General features: G+C 39.1%; 1 protein-coding gene across 1 annotated transcript in view; it reads right to left on the minus strand.

The window, feature by feature from the left end:
- RAB2A (RAB2A, member RAS oncogene family) overlaps window positions 1-23,467 on the minus strand; it is a 76,005-nt gene that overhangs the window by 39,713 nt on the left and 12,825 nt on the right. Inside the window, exons 2-3 of the mRNA XM_067712254.1 lie at window positions 8,099-8,170; window positions 1,344-1,411 (exon numbers count right to left, since the gene is read on the minus strand). Coding sequence (XP_067568355.1) covers window positions 1,344-1,411; window positions 8,099-8,170 — 140 coding nt within the window. The remainder of the gene's footprint in view (window positions 1-1,343; window positions 1,412-8,098; window positions 8,171-23,467) is intronic.

Here is a 23,467-nt window from a genome sequence, read left to right on the forward strand (position 1 = left end):
TCTTGAGAATCCAGTCTGTGAGACTGAATAGTCTTCAAGGTGCCTTCCTTCAATAATGGCTATTAAAGGTGACAGGTGAGACACTACGACTGCATGATTAGGGGAAATAAAAAAAAAAGACCGGGGTATATGATGATAAAATTCCCCATATTTTATATTTCATTTACTAGTTTAGAGAGATGCTCTTTGTAGGAGACATTTTGGTTTTTCTCAACTGGGGTTCTGTGAAGAATAAAGTCCTAACTGCCCTAAGGTAGTGGTACTCAAATTGTGATCCCTGACCCTGGGGAGTCCCTGAGTCCTTAAGGGTCCATGAGATCCTCCACTTCCCAACTACCTATTTGTGTGAGGTTATATTTTCTTCATGTACTTCAACAAAACAACACATAAGACTCAATACAGGGGCAGATATGAGAATCCAGCTGTCTTCTACGAAGCAGACAGTAAAGAGATTTTTCAAAAGGTAACAGAATGGCACTCTTCACACTGGAAAAAATACAGTTTTTTTGTTTTGGAAAAACAGTTAATTTCCATAAAAATTGCATCGTTTATCCTAACATACAATGAGTTTATTATGGTTATTGTACAATGAATTAATCATTAACTATTTAATAAGCTTCTCAGTTTTAATTTCTAATATGGTAAATATTGATAGCTATAAGCCACATAAGCAAAGCCTCTTTGAGGTCTTCGCTAATTTTTTAAAGTATAAAGGGATTCTCAGACAAAAAAGTTTGGGAACCTCTACCTTGAAGCATCCATTGTATATAATAAAGTAACTTCTCTTTTATGCATAATATAGGAAGACAAAGAAAAGTCACTCAAATCATTTTCTGTGGTTCAGATGAGAACCATTAAAACACTACATAACAAGATATGTAATAGGCACTCAATGAATATAAATGACAGAATCAGGAACTGGAGCAAGGTAGCTTCAAGTGGTTGGAACTAAATCATACTTTTAAAATAAATGAATAAACTGTCAGATCAAGTGACTCTATCGTATTGACATTCATGTATTTTACTTCTTATGTGTATGTTAGATATACTGCTTGTTTTTCTTAAAAACATAGTTTCTAGAGCATTTCTGTTTAGATCCCATAGACTGAGCATTCGCTCAAATATGTTCACCAAAACCTGACACCTCGGGTACCACTGTTTGAAAACACTGCATAATAAAAATGAATCTTTTCTGGTACCACATTTTCCACCATGGCTGCAGGGGCGTTGGTGTCTAACAAACCATAACAGGCATAAAATAACATTAAAATAGAACAAATGTATAATGTAATTTTATAGAACAACTTTACTGAGGTCATACAGTGTATTTTTGCTATACTTACTGTATCCCAAATCTGAAGTTTTATCTGTTTCCCATCAATGGTTATCATTCGAGCACCGAACTCTACACCTGAATAGGACAGAAAATGTTTTGTTATACAAACTAGTGGGAATATATTTCACATTTAAGGATTTTTTAAAAAAGGCTGTCTATTTCTAGCACATGTTATGCCAAGTGATATACAGATTAACAAATACAGCTCCTATCCTTAGAAAATGTATAAGCTAAGGCAGAGGCTAAGGATATAATTAAAACACTAAGATATCTGAGTCTAGTGTAGTCAAGAAACCAACTGTGGTCTTCATGTTTTGCAGGCTCTGTAATATTTAAAAAATCTAGAAATGAGATTCAAGAACCATAATTATTAATCACAAATATTAAAATTTCTTAAAAACTATTAGTGTGTAATAAAATTCACTAAAACGGACAGATGAATTTCAACATCATCGTCTTGGTTCCCAGCATGGGTTATCAACTAGGAAAGAAATCTCCAAATCCACCCACTAGAGATGACCATTGTTTAAACATATTTTCAGACATTGCTCCATGAATAAAATACACACAGAAGTATACAATTTTATATAAATGGGAACACATAAATGCTGTTCTGCAATTTGCTTTTCAGTCACTGTGTCATCAACATTATTCCATACCACAAAGTATCTTTACAAATCAAAAAATATATAAAACTATACTATTGTTTTTGATAGCTGCATAATATTCCTGTGTGTGTGTGTTATCTCTCTATATACACGCATTTTATTAAGTTGGTTACTCTATTGCTACAAATTTTGGTTGTCCTCAAATTTTCACTAAGTAGTTGATGCTGAAATGAATTTTTCAACTTATGATTATGATTCTTGGCAAATTACAGGAAATAGGATTGCAGGTCAAAGGGAATACAAACTTTACACTTACCAGTTTACTACTCTGGCTTTTCTCCCTGCATATACCAGCTCTTTTGAAAGTACTCATTTAATCATCAAAATAGGAGGAGGAGAAAAAGAGGGGGTAATTTCAGAATAGCAAACAACTGTGAAGGCGACTCTGCAAGAAGTCTATCACTCACATTACACCACATCATTACTGCTTGGAGTGTGTTCTATCAGTATTTACATCAGAGTCAGGGTGAAGGGAAGACACATATGGTCCCCAGAAACCAGATGTCATCCAGGCAGAAAAACAGCTTTTAGTTAGTTGCCCAGGAAAGGGCATACTGCCCAGTGCCAGAATTCCATTTCAGCATCTCCTATAATTCCCCCAACTGTGACTAGGAGAGTGAGTACAAAGGTAAGTTAGCCTCCCAGAATATGTAACTTGATGGAGTTTCCACTCTATATTTTATTACTTATTCCATCCTAGGGGCATAGTCAATACAAAGAAACTAACGGTATGTTTCTCAGACTCAGAAATACAGGTAAGCCAAAGAAAGGGACCCAGGAGTCATGATGTACTAGAATGAAAAATGCAAAACTATAAAACTATGTCATATAAAACCATTACAGTGGGGCTTCCCTGGTGGCGCAGTGGTTGAGAGTCCGCCTGCTGATGCAGGGGACGCGGGTTCGTGCCTTGGTCCGGGAAGATCCCACATGCCGCGGAGCGGCTGGGCCCGTGAGCCATGGCCGCTGAGCCTGCGCGTCCGGAGCCTGTGCTTCGCAACGGGAGAGGCCACAACAGTGAGAGGCCCGCGTACCGCAAAAACAAAAAACAACCATTACAGTGTTTACATATTTATCTATCTACATGCATTTATTCATACATACTGTGTGCCACAGGGTGGGGGGCACCCAAAACAACCATCCACCAGCTTACCGTTAGTGACACGAAAACGAGTAGCTGAGGAAAGAAACCAGTGACTAAGTATGGGACAAATGTTCTTTGAAATATCCAGTATTTAAAAGGAATGTTCTAAAGTAGAAAATTCTACACATCAGCAAGATAGTTGACAAAATGGAGGCCTTTTCATGAATCTATTGGTTTTTTTTTTTTGTTGTTGTTGTTTTTCGGTACACGGGCCTCACCGTTGGGGCCTCTCCCGTTGCGGAGCACAGGCTCCAGACGCGCAGGCTCAGCGGCCATGGCTCACGGGCCAAGCCGCTCTGAGGCATGTGGGATCTTCCCGGACCGGGGCATGAACCCGTGTCCCCTGCATCGGCAGGCGGACTCTCAACCACTGCGCCACCAGGGAAACCCTCATGAATCTACTGTTTATAACCACAGAGAGAAATCCTATTTTTCCTTCCACTGTCATGGATGGCTTTTTAACCACAATCCAAAAACATCTGCATGGCTCAATGGGATTCAAGATTTCTTAAATCCAATGCATAATGTCAAATTTGATGAAAAACAACTGCAAATTAGAAACAGACCCTTGACTGACACCAAGGGTGGGCAGGTAAGGGCAAGCAGATGCTCCTTCTCTGGAAATGACATCCTGGGCAGAGGGATAAAGATACTAAAATTTTTCTTTTTTAACATCTTTATTGGAGTATAATTGCTTTACAACGGTGTGTTAGTTTCCGCTTTATAACAAAGTGAATCAGTTATACATATATATATGTTCCCATATCTCTTCCCTCTTGCGTCTCCCTCCCTCCCACCCTCCCTATCCCACCCCTCTAGGTGGTCACAAAGCACCGAGCTGATCTCCCTGTGCTATGCGGCTGCTTCCCACTAGTTATCTACCTTATATTTGGTAGTGTATATATGTCCATGCCACTCTCTCACTCTGTCACAGCTTACCCTTGCCCCTCCCCATATCCTCAAGTCCATTCTCTAGTAGGTCTGTGTCTTTATTCCCGTCTTACCCCTAGGTTCTTCACGACTTTTTTTTTTTCTCCTTAGATTCCATATATGTGTTAGCATACGGTATTTGTCTTTCTCTTTCTGACTTACTTCACTCTGTAAAACAGACTCTAGGTCCATCCACCTCACTACAGATAACTCAATTTCGTTTCTTTTTATGGCTGAGTAATATTCCATTGTGTATATGTGCCACATTTTCTTTGAGGGATAAAGATGCTAAAATTGACTGGCAACCATTCCATCATCTGCTGTAGGATGGCTTTTATGGTCTCTGCTTCCTGGCCTCTTAAGATGCGTCATTCCTGCCCGTTCCCAAGTCCATGTCCCCACCCTCCTGTGGGTTCTTTATAAAACTCCATATATTCCCTTTCCTTAACTTAAGCCGTAATTGAGTTTTGGTATATTTATCACTTTAATCAAAGTAAATACACAAGAGATTACTGAAGCTTAAAAAGTCCTTAAACAAAGATTTTGCCCCTAAAAACACATCCAATTTTAAAGACATGTTACACGAAAATCAGGATTGGTTCTAAAGCAGGTAAATATAATAAGATTGCTATTTTAAATTCACTTATTAATAAGGTCAGGACAGAGAATAAAAAAACAAGAAGTCAAGAAACTAGTTAAAAGACTACTATATTATCTAGGAATGAGATAAAGAATGATAAGAAGATAAAGAATGGTATACATCTCCAAAGAAAAAATTGACAAGCACTGTTGATTACTGAAAAACTATGATTTCTGTTTTCCTATCAAGTGAAACAGAAACAATTCAATTTCAGCCTCAAAAACCTTAACTCTTTCCCATTTACCTTCTCATAACTGGGTTCAATGCAGGTTTTACCTTTGTGTTCTATGTGGCAAAAGAAAATACTGAAACCTGAAGTGTCCTAGAACTCACAGAAACAAACAAAAAACCCAAAAACCTCATACTTCTCTTCTGGATAGTAAAAAATTTTATTAAACTTTTTCCTTAAGTATATATATGCTTGAGAATCTCATTTAGAAAGTTTTCCTTATCTTTTTCTTTTTTTTTTTATGGGATAAACCATCATTCCCTATGCCCTTGAGGCTCTCTTCCCAGACACATTTTCAATTAACAGCCAATTTGGCTGCCAGAGAAATTACCTGTGGAACCAAAGGCCGGGCCTCATTTACCTGACACAGTCAGGGAGTGATGCTTATTTTCTTCTTAGATGTTAGTCACTTTCAACCTTCCAGGACAAAATACTCTGAAGGTAAATACACACTTTCTAAATTACCTCTACATCATTACCATCCTTGTAGAGTAAGTACTTGCATCCTTGCACAGTATCCATTTCCTGAACATTCAATAATCGATACCTACTAATTGTGTGACCCTGAGTAAGCTAAGTTATTAAATCTCTTCTGTGTTTTAGTTTCTCTTATTTGTAAATGGTATTAATGATATCCATCTCATAAATTTTTTTCAAGATTAGAAGAGTTATTACATACGTGCAATCTAAAAAATGATACCAATGAACTTATTTAAATAGAAACAGACTCAAGGACATAGAAAACAAACTTCTGGTTACCAAAGGGGATAGCGGTGAGGGGGCGGGGGGAGGCGCATAAATTAGGAGTTTGGGATTAACGTAAACACACTACTGTATATAAAATAGGTAAACAACAAGGACCGACTATATACCACATGGAACTATACTCAGTATCTTGTAATAACCTATAATGGAAAAGAATCTGAAAAAGAACATATATATATATGTATGTATTACTGAATAACTTTGCTGTACACTTGAAACTAACATAACACTGTAAATTAACTATACTTCAATTAAAAAAAAAGTTACTACATACAAAATAAGTGCCTGGCACACAGTAAATATTTGGTATGGGTCCACTGTCATTATTATTTTATATTATACCCTCCTCTACTCATCAAGCAAAGGCAAGTACGCAGCAGAATCAAATACTGCCTTATACCTATTTTAACAATCACTCCAACATTCCTTTAAAAAACACGTGCTAATTACCTTCTAAATTGTTTTTATGTCAGAAAGATAAATTCTTGTGATGGGTGTCACAAGGTATAGTAGTCAGGGTCCAACCAGAAAAACAGAAACCATACGTAGGTATTTAAAACAGAGGGGATTTAAAGTAGGGAACTGGTTACATTAAAGGAAGGGCTGAGAAGCCCAAGGAGCAGAGGGTAAAGCAACCCAGAGGTTAGGAACAGCCGGAAGCTGCTGCTGTCCCTAGGCCAGGGGGCAAAGAGAGAAACCAGGGTTCCCAGAGCCCAGGAGCCAGACCATCAGTGGGTCTGTCGGGCAGGGGCTGTGGCTGAAGCCACGGAGGGCACACAGTCTCAGCAGAGAGGGGAGAAGTCCCTCAGCTTCACTTTGCTTTTAGCCTCCTAACTCCCAGTGCCTCGCATCAGCGAACCCAGAGGGAAGCCAGCTGGTACAGTTACATGGGTTACAGTTTTCTAAAAACCCCCTCTGGTGTACTCCCCCTTACATAGGCTCCCACAAGTAGAGCCTATGCCGATTTCTAACAGCAGTGAGGTTCCGGCCCATCCGCCCAATCAGGTGTGCCCTAACAACTAGAAATTTACACGAAAGCTTCAACGAAAAGGAAGACACTTTTGTCTAGTACCCTATACGAAAAACAACTGGCTAGTTGTCTCGGGACCAAATCATGCCTAAGAGGTGGCCTCAAGGTTCAGACCTACGGAGCAAAGAGCAGATCCTACACAAGGATGAGCTCACCAAAGTTAAACTGCACCATGACGATCAGCATGAAAGAGCAGTACCTGTTTTACCCATCATTACTGGATATAATTAAAACTATCAAAATGAAAACAGAACCACATATTCTTATTGATAGTAGCCAGTAAGGAAAGATTTTAATATATCTACAAAGTACATGTGGCTTGGCTGAATACTATTAACTGATCTAATAATTTGATTCGTAAACTCTATCTTCGATTTGGTATTTTAAAAGTACACAGGACATGAGAATCACCTTGTTATGAAGAGTGAGTTAATCATATCTATAGAACATAAGCAGTCACTGGCTCAAAAGATACATTAAGCTATCAATTGTAAAGTTTAACTAGATTTCCAGTTACCTTGTTTCTTCATGGTTGACTAATCTCTAATTGTTACTGGGCTACAGCCATAGAAGAATAATCTAGATTCTTTAGCTTTCAGGGTATAAATATTTTTTTAAAACAGATAAGAACCCTGAAACAGTATGCTTAAAGTTTTTAGTTTTTCACTTAATTTTACACTTTTGCATATTAATGAATAATATCACTAATAATAAAAACTAGTGTAGCTAATAGTAATAACAGCTAATATTTGTTGACCATTCCTTACCAGTAACTGTCTCATTTATTCTTCACAATTGAGGAAACTAAAAAATGCTTGATGGTAGTTTTTCTTAATTAATAATTATAGGTAAGCCTAAAGCACTTAACACGCTGCCAGGCACTGTTTCAATGCATCATATTTATTAACTCATTTACTGTTCAGAATAATTTTGTGAGATGGTTACCACTGTTCTTCTCATTTTACAGATAAAGAAACTGAGGCATGGAGTGGGAAAGTGGCTTGCCCAGCTAGTTAGCAGCAGAGCCCTGATGTGAACTCTGACAAACTGGTTCAGAGTCTGCTCTTAACCCCTCCCTATGATATACTGTCTCTCAATCAACTGTTTTATCATTAAATACAATCAAAATCAAGTATTAATGTCTTGCTGCATTCCAACCACTTTTACAGAGTTGGGGAATATTATTTTTACTATACATACTTATATTTTTTTAAAGTGATGGAGACTAAACTCTGTACAGCAACAAATCTAGTTTCACTGATTTCTGACTCATCACTGATGGAATGAGCCCTCTAGCACATTCCATTCCCACTACCCAAAACTTCTAAATGCTTCTCATCTCTTTATAAAACTTACCAATAGTAAGATCATGTACTGGCTGAAACCTCTTGTCTGTAAACTGTAGCAATAAGCATGATTTACCAACACCTGAAAGTTAAAAGAAAAAAAATTTAAGGGACAAAATTCACAGAAATTAAGAAATACTTCATACGAGTACTTGGAAAAGAGGCAGCTAGGGTGTCTGGTGCTCTGAGAACACAGTCTGCCATGATTTTTCAGTGCTCTCATTTCTTGGGGAATTAGAGGACTGATGATTTGGGTGAAAGGTGTTGACCAATCCAAAACACGCTTTTCATCCTTTTGCATTCATTCAGCATTTCAATCTGAAAGATGAGAGTGGCAGCAACTCCCAGAGACAACCAACCAGGTCCTCCCAGCAGCCTCTACACCACAGGACTCATGCAGTGAAGTGTTCATGCACTTCTGTTTTTTCTGTAGTAGTGAAAATATTTTGAAAACATAGTATTTTCCTCCTTTTATAGTTTATTTTATCTTAGTCTCCTACAAACAAACAAACAAGTAAGTGTTCGGGATCTACTTTTCTGGGAAAAGCTGCTCACTCTATCTTCTGGCTGATCCATTTCAGGATCGACTCTATAATCTGAATAGCATTCCTACACTCTATTATTGAGGTCTTGAGTAACTTCCAAATTCCCAAATTAAAGGCAAATTTTCTATATACATCCTACTTGCCCTCTGAGGAGACCTGAATATTGAATACCACACCACTTCCTACTCATTTTCAGGCCTGTAACCTCACACTAGACCGAATCTGCTTACTTGTTAGCAACCTGCACTTACAAAACACAAAGGCAGTCATCACTTATTCATTCATTCACTTACTCAAAAAGTCTTCATCAAATGCTAACTGTGCACATGGAAAGCTGATATGCTTCCTTCCTTACAATCTAGCTCAGGGAGAGAAATTTAACAGAATGAGTGCACAAATAACCTATACGAACTGTAATTTGAAATAATTATAATGACTGCCATTTGTTTTTTTTTTTTTTTTTGCGGTATGCGGGCCTCTCATTGTTGTGGCCTCTCCCGTTGCGCTCCGGACGAGCAGGCTCAGCGGCCATGGCTCACGGGCCCAGCCGCTCCGCGGCATGTGGGATCTTCCTGGACCGGGGCACGAACCCGTGTCCCCTGCATCGGCAGGCGGACTCTCAACCACTGTGCCACAGGGAAGCCCATGACTGCCATTTGAAAGAAGAAAATAAAGTTCTATGAGGAAGAGTAACAAAAGAGACTTGAAGGGCCGGAGAAGGTCTTTCTTAAGTGATGCAAACTAAACTGTTCAATGTCTTCTAGATTATCCGCTCAATGAGAGAAGGACAACGAATACCTTGTCACTTGCTGCCTGTCTTAAGGCAGAGATAAATCACTTAATAATTTTGCTGAATGACTGGCCCTAGTGTCAAATGCTATAATGATTGTCAAAATGCCCAGTGACAAATCAAATACATGGTCTACTCTCTGTGTGTGTGTGTGTGTGTGTGTGTGTGTGTGGTGTGTTTTAGGAACTATTTTATTTGTTCAAAGTTTTTTGAATGTTTTAAGATTCTAGTTAACTGAAAATAAATTGGAATTTCAAAACATTTGACCTTGGTTTTCTTCTCTTTCTTTTATCCACAATTTCTCTTTTACATTACAAAAGGCACAAACTCCTTAGATTTCTAACACCCTTGAATAACCTTTCAGATCTAGGAGAGAAAGAAAAGAAATTTTTTTTTAGTTCTTTGTGTGTTTTAAAAATTTTTATATTAGAGTATAGCCAATTAACAATGTTGTGATAGTTTCAGGTACACAGCAAAGGGACTCAGCCATACATATACATGTATCCATTCTCCCCCAAACTCCCCTCCCATCCAGGCTGCCACATAACATTGAGCAGTGTTCCCTGTGCTATACAGTAGGTCCTTGTTGGTTATCCATTTTAAATATAGCAGTGTGTACATGCCAATCCCAAACTCCCTAACTATCCCTTCCCCCCATCCTTCCCCCTTGGTAACCGTAAGTTCGTTCTCTAAGTCTGTGAGTCTGTTTCTGTTCTGTAAATAAGTTCATTTGTAACAGAAAATTATTTTTTAAGTGTTAAAGTACAAAATAGGTGAACAACTGAGATGTGAAACTTCAGTTCTGTTTTAAAAAAAGAGGCTTTAGGGCTTCCCTGGTGGCGCAGTGGTTAAGAGTCCGCCTGCCGATGCAGGGGACATGCGTTCGTGGCCCGGTCCGGGAAGATCCCACATGCCGTGGAGCGGCTGGGCCCGTGAGCCATGGCCGCTGAGCCTGCGCGTCCGGAGCCTGTGCTCCACAACGGCAGAGGCCACAACAGTGAGAGGCCCGCGTACCGCAAAAAAAAAAAAAAAAAAAAAAAAGAGGCTTTATTTTTAAAAGCACTTTTATAGGTTCATAGCAAAATTGAGCAGCAAGTACGGCAAGTTCTCATATACTCCCTGCCCCAGGGGAGCACAGCCTCCTTCCTTATCAACATCCTGCACCACAGCGGTAACACTGGTTACAACTGATGAACATACACTGACACATCATCACTTAAAGCCCTCAGTTTACATCTGGGTTCATTTTCGGTGCCGTCCATTCCATGGATTTTGACAATTGTATAATGTACCCACCATTACAGTATCATACAGAATAGTTTCACTGCCCTAAAAATCCCCTATGCTCTGCCTATCAGCCCCTCCCTCACTCCTAGCCCACTAATCTTTTTACTGTCTCCATAGTCCTGCCTTTTTCTGATTGTCATATAGCTGGAATCATATGGTATTTTAGCTTTTTCAGATTGGCTTCTTTCACTTAGCAATATGCAATTAAGATTCCTCTGTCTCTTTTCTTCATTTCTATTTTTAACATTTGAAATCTCCCCATATGGTATAGAAAAAAATTATAATTAGAAATCACAGACTTTATTACTGAGGGACCTCAAGAATCATCTCACAGTCTGATAATCACTTAAGTGATACAAGAGCCTGAAACCCTTTTCTTACCTCACAACAGAGTATGGATTGCTCTAGCAATAACAATACCACTTATTCTGACCAAATACTGACTTCACTTTCAAGACACCATATTCTTTCTTCAGGTAATCAAAGTATCTTTCAATGCAGAGAACATATCCAAGTGCCACTGTGGTGTTTCCCAAGTCTCCTTAATCACCTATCTGTAGATCATTTGTCAGGATCGGTTAAATTTACAGGTAGCTCATCTTATTCAATATATGTTGACTTCTACTATTTAATTCTGGATAAAATACTTGGGGTTTCTGGCTCACAATCACCAACACTTTTCCAGATTGCCAAATTGAATTAGCTAGTCTTTTTCTCAGTCCTCAATTTATTTGATCCGGAAACAGGATCTGTTTACGTCCATAAAATATTTCCATATAGTTTATCTACCTACAACCTCCTTGAAAATGATCACTTCTAGCTTTAACCACCTCCTTGGTCCCTTAATTCTGTGACAACTGCTCTTCTTCCATGCAAGCCTTAAATACTGGAGGTTTCACCACCATCTCATATTTGGTTATCTTTTCTCTTCAGCTGAGAGAACTAATCCAGTTCTATAGCCCCAACCTACACGTATAAATTAGTCAGTGATTACCAAATCCATCTCTTCAGCCACCATCTTAATTAATTTCACTTTTATTATATCCAATTGCCTACTGAACATGTCCACTTTGATTCCTTCAGGGCTGAAACTCAAACTTCCAAAACCGAATCCATTCCTTTTCATTTTCCTGCCTACCATCCTTCCAACAATTCAGAACAAACTCAGCATCTCCTTCAGTATTTCTTTATCTCTGGAGTTGGTTCCCAGGGCATCACACCAACAAGAAAATCACAGTCATCCTTAATTCCTCTTCCTCCTTTATCATCTACAGCGAATGGCTCACCAATCTCATGAATTCTCTCAGAAACACCTTGAATTCCACGTTCTCCCCTCCTCTTAATCCTCAGTGCTCTAGTTCTGGTCCTAGACATGATCTTTCTGCCTTTAGCCTTTGCCCTTTCTCCAACCTACTTGTATAAACCTCTGTGAAATTTTTGCTAAAATGCACATGATTAACCCGCTCTCACGGAATACTGCTTAAAATATAAAATTCAAGCCCTTCGAAACAGTAAACAAGGTTCTTTGCATTTAGGCTGAAAAACTGTTATTCCAATAGATCATATTATCATACCACAGTCTAGAGACCCTAGATTTAAGCATAACACACCATCTCCTGTCCTCTGAAATGACACCATGTTCTTCCCCCGTATCTCTTACCAAGGAACACTTCACTCCTTGGCAACTCTAAACTCATGCTTAGAGATTCCAGCTTAGGGATTCCTATGCCTTCTTCACTAAAGCATTCCTGTTCCAAAGATTCTACCAATCCTCAGGCAGAACTAATGGTACATTGGATTTCCATAATATTTCATTTATGCCTCAAAACCCTGGTCAGAATCCCAGCTGTCACTTTACTAGCTGTAACATGGGGCAAGTATTTGACCTTTCTGAGCTTCAAAATCCTATCTATAGGGCTTCCCTGGTGGCGCAGTGGTTGAGAATCCGCCTGCCGATGCAGAGGACACGGGTTCGCGCCCCGGTTCGGGAGGATCCCACATGCCGCGGAGCGGCTGGGCCCATGAGCCATGGCCGCTGGGCCTGCGCGTCCGGAACCTGTGCTCCGCAACGGGCGAGGCAACAACAGTGAGAGGCCCGCGTACCGCAAAAAAAAAAAAAAAAAAAAAAAAAAATCCTACCTATAAAATGGGGGAAACTCCTACACTTTGGTGAACTGTTGTAAGAATCAAATGAAATAAATAAATGTAAAAGGGCCCCTCTACAGTGCTAGTTACCTGTGTCCAGTTCCTAAACATTCTTTGAGCTGTTTATTTAGGACATGTGCCTTTTTCTATATGCATGATATACTGCAATAAAAATAACAACATTACAGTCTTTCTGATGCATCAGCTTGACTAGGGCCCTCTCCAGTTATTCAATCAAAGACTAATCTGGGTGTTGCTGTGAAGGCATTTGGTAGACAAAATTAAAGTCCATAATCAGTTGTGTCTGGTATAAGATAGAGGTCCAGTTGCATTCTTTTGCATGTGGCTGTCCAGTCTTCCCAACATCATTTAATGAAGAGACTGTCCTTTTCCCCCACTGTGTATTTTTGGCTCCTCTGTCATAAATTAATCGACCATATATGTGTGGGTTTATTTCTGGTTTCTCTATTCTGTTCCACTGATCTATGTGTGTTTCTATACAATACCATACTGTTTTGATTACAATAGCTTTCTAATACAGTTTGAAATCAGGTAGAGTGTGGTGCCTCCAGCTTTGTCCTTCTTTCTCAAGACTGCTTTAGGTACCTGACCATTCTTTAATTAATACAAATTACTGCACCTAATAATGCCGCTGTTAAGAGTTCCTACTATGAAGTCACCTTACCTTCTTCCTTTACTCAGGGTCCAACACACTGTCCTCAGCAGGACTCAGTGTTGTGAGAATTGACTATCTGACTACCACCACATCAATGCCAAACGATTACAAGTAACACTCATTAAAAATGCCGATTCGTAAAACCCCCACCCCACAGATTCTGATTCAGTTAAGTCTTTGGTTAGGCCCAAGAATCTAATAAACCTGCCAGTGACTTTTTTTAGGCAACGGGTCCTTCTCCACAAGGAACACTGGCATAAGTGCTAGGTATTCTACTGAAGTTTATTTTCCTAGTCCTAAACTGATTTCCACCAACTTCAAGATAATTAAAAAAAACTGACGATGGCTCCATTTTTAAAATTGTAAGACATATAACTTTAACTTAAAGGATGTGGAAAAAGCAAAAATATAAAAGACCAATTCCTAACTACCGAAGTTTTGTCCAACTGTCATCCTGAAATCATGGCTGCATACTGTCATCTACTACACTGGGTTCTCAAAAAACAAAATGTAACAAACCACGAATTAATGACCTATCCACATAATTGAAAGTAATCCACTGAAGAGTTATATGTTTTAAAATCATACCAAAGAATTGACAGACCTCAAATACAGATCATACAGAGATATGGCAAATTGGTTTAAATGTTAGTAGCTTATTTTGCAAACACAGAAAACTATATCCTTTGTGCTAACATTCCAAATCGAAAAACCCGTGAAACATGTAAAAACAGTAAAGTCTGCTGCTCTTTTTAAACAGAAAATTAATAAACTCAGCATAGACATTAGAAAGAATACAAGCTTTACAGTTGTAACACCAGTATTCAAGTCCACCTGTATTATTTCATAACTTGTGACCTCAGACAAATTAGTTATAGAAACTAAGCTCCATTTCCACATCTGTAAAATGGAAAAAAGAAAACATGGCATTCCTACTTCAAAGGAATATCATAAGGCTCAAATGCAAAAATTTTGAATTGTGCAAATTCAGAAGTTCAATAAAAAGTGTTAGAGGATTCTTCAGGATGAATACAGCTGAGGAGCAAAATCTCCAACCAAATCCACCTGACCTTGAGTTCAAATTTTTAAATATATATTTTCTAAAATTAACTGAAGAAAATAGTCACAATCTATAATTTTCTTTTAAATAAAATGACTTCAGAGTTGTTTTCATGCTGCTGGTTTTCCAAACATCATCCCCCTCACATGCACGATAGCAATCCTCTCAATTACTGCAACTAGATACTAATCTGGTGGCTTACTGGAGTGAGCTAGAATGGCTCCCAAAGAGATATGTCCAAGTCCCAACCTCTGGAACCTGTGAATGTGGCTTTATTTGAAAAAAGGATCATTGCAGATATAATTAAGGATTTTGAGATGAGATCAGCCTGGATTCAGGCTGGGCCTAATTCCAATGACAGATGGATATGCAGGAGAGAAGGCCGTATGAAGACAAGAGGCAGAGAATAGAGTTATGCTACCACAGCCAAGGAACACCTAGAGCCACCAGAAACTGGAAGCAGCAGGAAGGATTTTCCCTGGAGCCTTCAGAGGGAGCATGGCCCTGCCTATCCCTGGATTTCAGACTTCTGGCCTCCAGAACTGTGAGAGAAACAGCCTTTTATTGTTTTAAGCCCTGAAACAACTTTCTGATAATTTGTTAAGCTGCCCTAGAAAACCAATGCACTTATCAAGAGTATCTGCCTTCCTTCTTCACCTTAGATTTTTACATTGCTCGTCTCCCACTCTTGTTGACTCCGTCTCTAATAATTCCTACTGTAATCAATAAAGAGACTCAAACACCAGAAATATTGAGAGAGTAATAAGGGAAAAAGGAAGCAAAGAATACAGAGCATTTATTTGAAAAATCTCTCAGTGAAGGCTAGGAGGGTAGGAAAGAGAGTCACTCAAAAAATATTTATTAAGTACTCACTATATTCCAGGCACTGAGCTTAGTAATAAAGAAATTAAAGAAAGTTCTCAAGAGGATGTAGCTTTAAGAACGTAAGACATCTTTTCCTCAAAACTGGAAGGTATAGAAACAAATACGCAGACAAGGCTGAAAGACTTGCTTAAGAATCAACAAAATGAAAAGGAAATAGGAAGATGTGGAGAACTAGCCCTCCTTCCCTTGATGCAAATCATCTACCGCTTTTCTTTATCTTCGTTTTACAATATTAAAGTACCCCAAGTACTAAAACACTTTTTCTGAGATGAGACCAAAACCATGAAAATGAGTAAAGCAGATAACCTCAGCTGAAAGTCTCTGATTCCTTAGGCTAGTACGCCTTATACATCAGGTCTCTGCAATATTTATTTAGCATACTTTAAGAGCTCTTTCTCCAACACTCAGTGACTTTTTGTCCACTTAGCTAACAGCTACTTATTTCTAAAACTCAACTCAAATGCTGTAACCTCTAGGAAGCTTCCATAGTGCACACCTACCTTCACAAAGTGAGTTAGGTATTCTTCTGACTCTTAAATATAGAGACTTCCTGGCTGTGTGTGTATATAAAATAATCAATATAATTGTCTGGCTTCCGGGAAGAAAACAATATCCTCTGCTGTAAATGCAAGAGGAAGGAACACTGCCAGGTTTCTGTGATCTCCCTCACCCTGTGTATGGCACGGGCTCCAGGAACCACATCCAGACCTGAGCTCAGACCAACAGATGAAGAAGGCAGGCCTCACTGAAGGGTAAAACACAGGCTTAGAAGAGCTCCAACCACTCTCTTTATTCAGCCACTATGGGGACTGGAGAAGCCCTAACCTGGCAGTTTATTTCTTACCCTGCAATCTTTATGAAACCTCCTCCGCAGTTTGGATTTTTGCCCCCTTAGTTTCTACCTCCGTTTTCTGTCCCAGGATCCCATCCAGGACACCACATTACACTTGGTTGCCGTGTCTCCTCAGGCTCCTCTCGGCTGTGATAGTGTCTCAGACTTTCCTTGCTTTTGATGACCTGGACAAAAGTCTTGAGGAGTACTGGTCAGGTATACTGTAGAATGTGCCTCAGCTGGGATTTGTCTGATTTTTTTTCCCTGCGACTGACTAGAATACGGGTGTTTGGGAGGAAGACGACAGAGGCAGAGTATGATTCCCATCAAAAGGGTACATACTAGCAACATGACTGATTATTGCTGATGTAAACTTTGGTCACCTGGCTGAGGTAGTTTGCCAAGTTTCTCCACTGTAAAGTAATCCTTTTGCCCTTCCCTTTTCATACTAGATCCTTTGGAAGGAAGTCACTGTGTAGCCTGATCCTCTAGGCTTAACAAAGTTTTAACCTCTGTATTCCCCCTGCCTGGTTTCTCTTTGTACGATGTCATATTTCACCTCCCCCGATATCCAGTCTTCTGCCCTTCCATAATGTTTCAACAGTATCATGTGTTTTTGTTACTTTTATATTAAAAAATATATGAAATAGAGCTCACATTTGGAGTATGTACTCCTCTGAGATGGAAAAGTGCCTGAAAATGTTTTAATTTTTTCACTCCCTACAACATCCTCCCCTAAATCCTGTTAATTCCAACTGTCACCAGTATCCTCTTCATTTTCACTATCATTGTCTTAGATAAGGCCTTCGTTACTTCCTACCTGGATCACTGTAGTAACCATCCAACTACACCCCATCTTTCTAATCTGTCCTACATATGAGTGCACCAGAGATGGATGAGAAAAGATAGAAGGACTACATTTAACATCTAGTATGTCTCTGCTGCTGTATTACAACATGAATATATACAGACATATACATACACATGTGTATGTGTGTGTGTGTATATATACACATTTAATTTCTAATTTAGTCGTAACTCTAGTCCTGTACTCTTTCCTTTAAAAACTTCAATATTTTCTACTGTCTACAGAATAAAGTTCAAACTCTACCTTAACCTGTCACAACCCAGTACTTACCTAAGTCCAACATGTCTAATGAACTTATCTTTCCTTATTTCCACTAACTGTCTGACACAGGGTCTATACTACGGTTAAGCTGAATGGTTTACAACGAGGAAATTACAAGGTATGGCACTTAGCAGATGTGTAATAAACGACAACTATCTTTCTGGTTTTTGCCTAGCTTTACATTTTGATTATTTAACATTTTTACTTGTCTAAACCCTACTCACTTTCCAAGGACCAGCTCAAATGCCATTTTACCCTAAGTTTTCCGAGGAGGAAGGCACTCTGGACCCTATGAAGTTCCAGGCTTTCTCCAGGACCTCAATCAGAGCCCTTATGACATTCTACCAGCACTGCTAAACTATAAACCCCTTAAGGGCAGGGACACACCTGATTCACTTTTTAAATTCTTCTTAGAACTGTGTTTTACATTTGGTAAACTTTTACTGTTGCAGCCTCCTGCATTGCAACACACACCACCAGTTTAAGAGATAAATACCGGACTACTTTTGGATCCTGTGTGTGGTGCTGGTAGAAAAAGTTGTTTCAGGTCTCTAGGCCTTGTTTGCTTATTTGTATAATGGTAATCATACCATTCACCTTATTCAGAAGGCTACTGTGAGGAATAAAAGAAACAGCATGCAGAGAATAAAAGGTAACACGTCTGTGCTTTTTCTTCCTTCCCCAGTACGCAGAGGCAGACCAACACACCATCCCATGCTACGGCACAGTACTCTACACGTACGCTATTAAGCACTTCTCACATTAAACTTTTACCATCAGTTCACACATCTACCTGCCTCCCTTGGGGGCAGAAAATCACTTTGCTCTGTGGCCTGGCTTAGAAAGCTGATGCTCAGTGAGTGAAGAGCATGTGTATCGCATGCTCACTGAAAAGGTCACAAAATGACATACTCACCTTTTCTACTTAGTGACAAACTTAGTCTACATTTTAAAAAGTCAATTTCTCAAAAAAAATTGTATTCCCCATAGTGGCTTTTCCAGATAGAAAAATGATGCTAGAGAATGAAAACGTGACTGCATGAAATTAAGAACTGCGTCCCTAATAGTATCTGCCCCTAATTGAAGTGTACTTGCCCTTTGGAAACATCAGGTCTAGCAAGTGCACTGCTGTGCCAGGTATCAGTCAAGTGCCTCCTGCTCTAGACCCTCTCTGGCCTGCTGGAGACACGAGGACGTCTCTCCCTTGACAGCTGGCATGATAGGAAGTACCACCGGTAGAAAGTAGCACTCCAGCTCTCTGTGGCCACTGGCCCCCAGCGCCCCTTCAGGCTGCTTCTCAGGGGCTCCCAGGCGCAGCCCCGCCCCACAGAAGGCTTCCCACAGCTTCCCAACCCATCATGGCCCCTCAAGTGCAATTCTCGGCCACCAGATGGGCCTCAGCTGCGAGCCTCCAAAGATGTCTGGATGCCAGATTTGTTTGTTCCTTCCTTCCTTGCTCCGCCTCAGTCTTAGGGGTAGTGGCTGTGCCCTCTACCTGCGGTTGCTGTATTCTTAGAGTTCTCTTAGCCAACTCCCCATTACTCTAATCCCATATTAGAGTCAGTGGTTCCTTACACCAGACATTCCCTGTTCGAATTCCTGTGTGGTTTCTGTCTCCTAGTTGGACTCTGACTGATATGAACTAATATGGTTAAAATACATGCTTCATTAAAATAAAACAAATTTAACTTGGTTAAGTCAAGGATTTTTTTTAACACAAGCCGAGTTTAGATATCCTTAGGAAAGACCTAGTTTGTGCAATATTTTCACAAAAACAAAGCTAGGTGCAATTTACATTTTTAAAAAATTGAAAAAATGGAGCATTTGCTAATTTACAGAGAATAAATGACAGAATATTAAATTTAATAGCAAGTAAGATAGCAGAATGTGGTTAAAAATAGCATCTCTTTCCTTTTTTCCTCCCACTCTTGGGACTTTCCTGAACTAGTTTGTTTAATGGTGGAAAATGGCTTAGAGTGAGAAGAATCAGAACGAAGAAAACTGAAGTATAAACTACCTCTCAGAATATCAGAATGTCTCAGTATGCTGGAACCAAAGAGGTCTTCTGTGCAGTGTTTTCTAAACAGTAGGCTGTAACCAGTTAGGTCATGAAATCAATTTACTGGATTACAACTAGCAGTAAAAAAATGAACTAGAATAAACCAGCAAATATTAGACTGTATGTACTAAATAAAGTTAGGATGAGTGCTGTTTGGAAACGATTGTTTTAGATATATATATGCACTTACACACATATCTGAACCCTGGGTTGCAATGTAATAGGTTATTGCAGCTTGTAAAAAACAAACTTGGAAATTATTCTCCAGCATCTCATCCAATCACATATCCAATGAAAGAACCCATCCACAATATTTACGTTAGTAAACACGGCAAGACGAATCAGCCAAAGAATCTAGAATACTTCTATTCTCATTTAAAGAACACTTACAAGAACAGGGATCAAGGGAAAAATATGACTGAATCATCAGTTGGCAATTTAACATATAAATAAATAAATAAATAAATAAATATACCTTGCATACCATGAGTCATCTACTAGGTGACAATTCTATTACATAAACCTCTTTGCAAAAAGATCTTTCAAATAGATAAAATTAGGATGACCCTGTATCCTGGTTTGCCAGGGACAGGCTTAGTTATTCCTGGTGTCCTGAAACATTAGGGATCAGCCTGGACGATGAATTACATGGTTTCCCTAAAGTGCTGATTCTCAAAAGTGTGGTCCCCAGAACAGCAACATCAGCAATCTCTGGAAACTTGTTAGAATGCAAATCATCAGCCCCGCCCCAAACTTAGTGAGTCAGAAACTTTGGGCTGGAGTACTGAAATCAGAGTTTTACCAAGCTCTCCAGGTGATTCTCATGTGCCCTAAAGTTTGAGAACCACTGGCCTAGATATAACCAATTAAAATGCTGGTTTCAGCGTCTCATCCTCTTTAGTTTTCCAGCTACACAACTAGTGTGACGCCATTACATGCTTGGTATAACAGAAAAGCGAAGTATGTTTCACCTCGGTACAGGTTAAGTTCAAAACAGGGTTATCCTGGTTTCCACTTAGTATCTTTGGCAATTCCTCAGCTTAGAACAGCTAGACTACCTGATGCCTGCCAAATAGCCAAAGGACATGCTTCGCTATACACAAGTAGTTTTTACTGCAGCCATGGAGTCCTACAATTGAGTTTATGCTAACATACTCTTGTCTTATGTAAAATATATGCCTGACTTTTGACATTTTGAAGGTGAAAATAAGCTCCCTCTTCACACACAATCTTATCTGACCATAACAGTAAGCCTATGGCATCAGTAAAGCAGGAATGATAACCTTTTTAAAAAATTTTTTTTTTTTGCCATGTGGCTTGCAGGATCCTAGTTCCCTGACCAGGGAACTGAACCCAGGCCGCGGCAGTGAAAGAGCTGAGTCCTAACCACTGGACCACCAGAGAATTCCCGATAACCTCATTTTGAAGATGAAGAAAGTGAGGCTTAAGTGACATGCCTCAAGTTAACACAGTAAGAGGCAGAACTGAAAGTCAGAATCAGGTTTTTTAATTCCAAGCCATATTTTTCCACTATACTGTCCAACCTCCTGAGTTTGTTCTCAGATACATATTACTACTTGCAACCAATACCTCTGCTAACTAAAAAGAAGATATCTCACTTACCAGGTTATTAGCAGCGATACTAAGAGGAAGAAGGGAAATGTTCTATAAGCTAAATGACTCTGACAGAGCAGAAATTTAATGAAGGAAGAAGGTTTTAAAAGAAATGAATATACAACTTCCTCGATGTTGACTTTATCCCAAACAACAATGTTCCAGTGAATACATCAGGTATACTAACATACTTCAATCTGACCATTTTCCTAATCCTTTCATAGGTAAAGATTCCAAATAAGAACTACAGCATCTCAGAAATAGATTTCAGTGAAATAGTTTGAAGATGATACTTTTTCATGATGCTGTGGGAAGGAAGGTGTCTGGATGTAAATGTACAAAATAATTACTGTACAGTAAGTTTATTGTACATGATCTCTAAGTAGTATGTTACGATATAAATGGGTATCAAAATTAGAGGCTGTAAGCAGAAAGATCTATTTCAAGCAGCTGCCAGATTAATAAGAAGTATGTGATAACAGTAACTAAATCAAGCTGCTAAACCCCCAAACATAGACTTGGTATCAGTCGACAAAGATAATGTTGAGACTAGCCTGTTAAATTTAAGTACATGAAATACATACCGAGCTCAAAATTAAATATTCTTTATAAATTCTTATTTTTAATGGAAGGTGATTTGTGACCTTCCATTGTGGTCACATGTGACCTAGGCTGAGCCAATCAGATGTTCCTGTTCAGAATTTGGAATGCTGAAGGAATACTTCAATATCAGGGACCAACAAGCGAGAATTCACGGTGGCTGCAGAGGAGGTGACAGACGACTGGCAACGCATCAGCATCTGCTTCAGCAGGAGTTTGGCTGTGCCTTGCCTTCCTTGGTTTTGTCATTTTCAAGCTTGATTATACTGCCTTCCTATTAACTCTATGGAGCACCCAATCTTTACAATAAAATCTTCCTCTGCTGAAGTTAACCACAGTAGGTTTCTGCTGTTTGCTACCACAGACCAGGACTAACAGAATCAGGAACTGACTGAATTAATAATGGTTCAGCTATGCAGGCTTTTTTAAAAGAATGAAACAGATTTACATGTGATGATATGTTAAGACACCCAAGATTTACCCTGAAGTGAAAAAAATAAAGGTATAGAACAGCACAATTTGTATAATCATATTGGTGGGACTGGGACACACACACACACGCAGGCTTAAAGATGTACAGAAAATTTCTAGAAGGATACACAAACCATTACTATACTATGTAAAGTGGTGGAGTATTTAAATTTTCATTTTTTACCACAAGCATTCATCATTTTTACCATAATAAAAAAATGTTTTTCAAAGAATCTATTTTAGCATCAAACACTATATAAGCAATACTTTTACTGGCCTCATCCAGTGACCTCCATAGCGATGTGGCATTTAAATAACTAGCAAAACTTCTAGTGTGACCAGAAATAGTTACATTAAATATTGGTCTGCTAAGAAAATTAGAAGCCTGCAAGTAAAATAATGTGTTGTGAAATAGAAGATTTTGATTTCTTTTTTTAACTCCTAAAAACCACTAAAGAATAAGTAATCAGCAGTTCTTTTAACAAAACATACTCATGGCTAAGGCTCAAAATTCACATATTCACGCTCACATCCAATACAATTTTTCCAGTTCTCAGGTAAATTCTCCAAGAAAGGAAACTCTAAGCCAGAGAGGACGGGGGAAAAAAAAGACCGAGAAAGAAAATAAGGTTAAATGGAGGAAAGGCCTCAATAACCTTTGTCAGAAACCTGCATGAAGGGTTGAAATTTATCCCATTTAGAGATGGGGAATAAGGCTTCTTCTGTGAAGCGTCCAGAGGATACAAAACCGACTCTTGAAACTGCACCACACAACACTCTTCACGGTACATGGTCCCGAGATTCCTTCAGTCTTCACCTCCCAGAAACCCTGACAAAAACTCTACACGGCCACACTCCGGATCACGTTCCTGGTATAAAGTCATCTGCCCTTCTTGGCAAAATAAAAGACTGAGGAGCTCAGCTCAATTCTCTGTTCTCCACACATAACAAATACAAAAATAGGGGCAAAAGTACAAACTGATTCTACGGGATTATTAGGTGGAAAATTTCTCAAACAAACGAGACCATGCCTGATCAAGTCACATCTGATCTATCATTTGTAAAATGTGGCCAAGAGCTATCTAGGATTACTGTGAGAAACATATGAAAGCCATAGAACAGTATTCAGCATATAGTAGGTGCTCAATAAATGTTTACTGAAAATCCGAATCTGTCATGAGCCACTCACTCCAGTCAGAATGAACCTTCTCCATGCTCCTTTAGTACTCTCTGTACATACACATCTCTATTTCATCATCTTGTAATCTCTGTGGCAAATTGGTCTC

This window comes from Pseudorca crassidens, chromosome 17 (genome assembly GCF_039906515.1).
Source record: "Pseudorca crassidens isolate mPseCra1 chromosome 17, mPseCra1.hap1, whole genome shotgun sequence".
Taxonomy (NCBI): Eukaryota; Metazoa; Chordata; class Mammalia; order Artiodactyla; family Delphinidae; genus Pseudorca; species Pseudorca crassidens.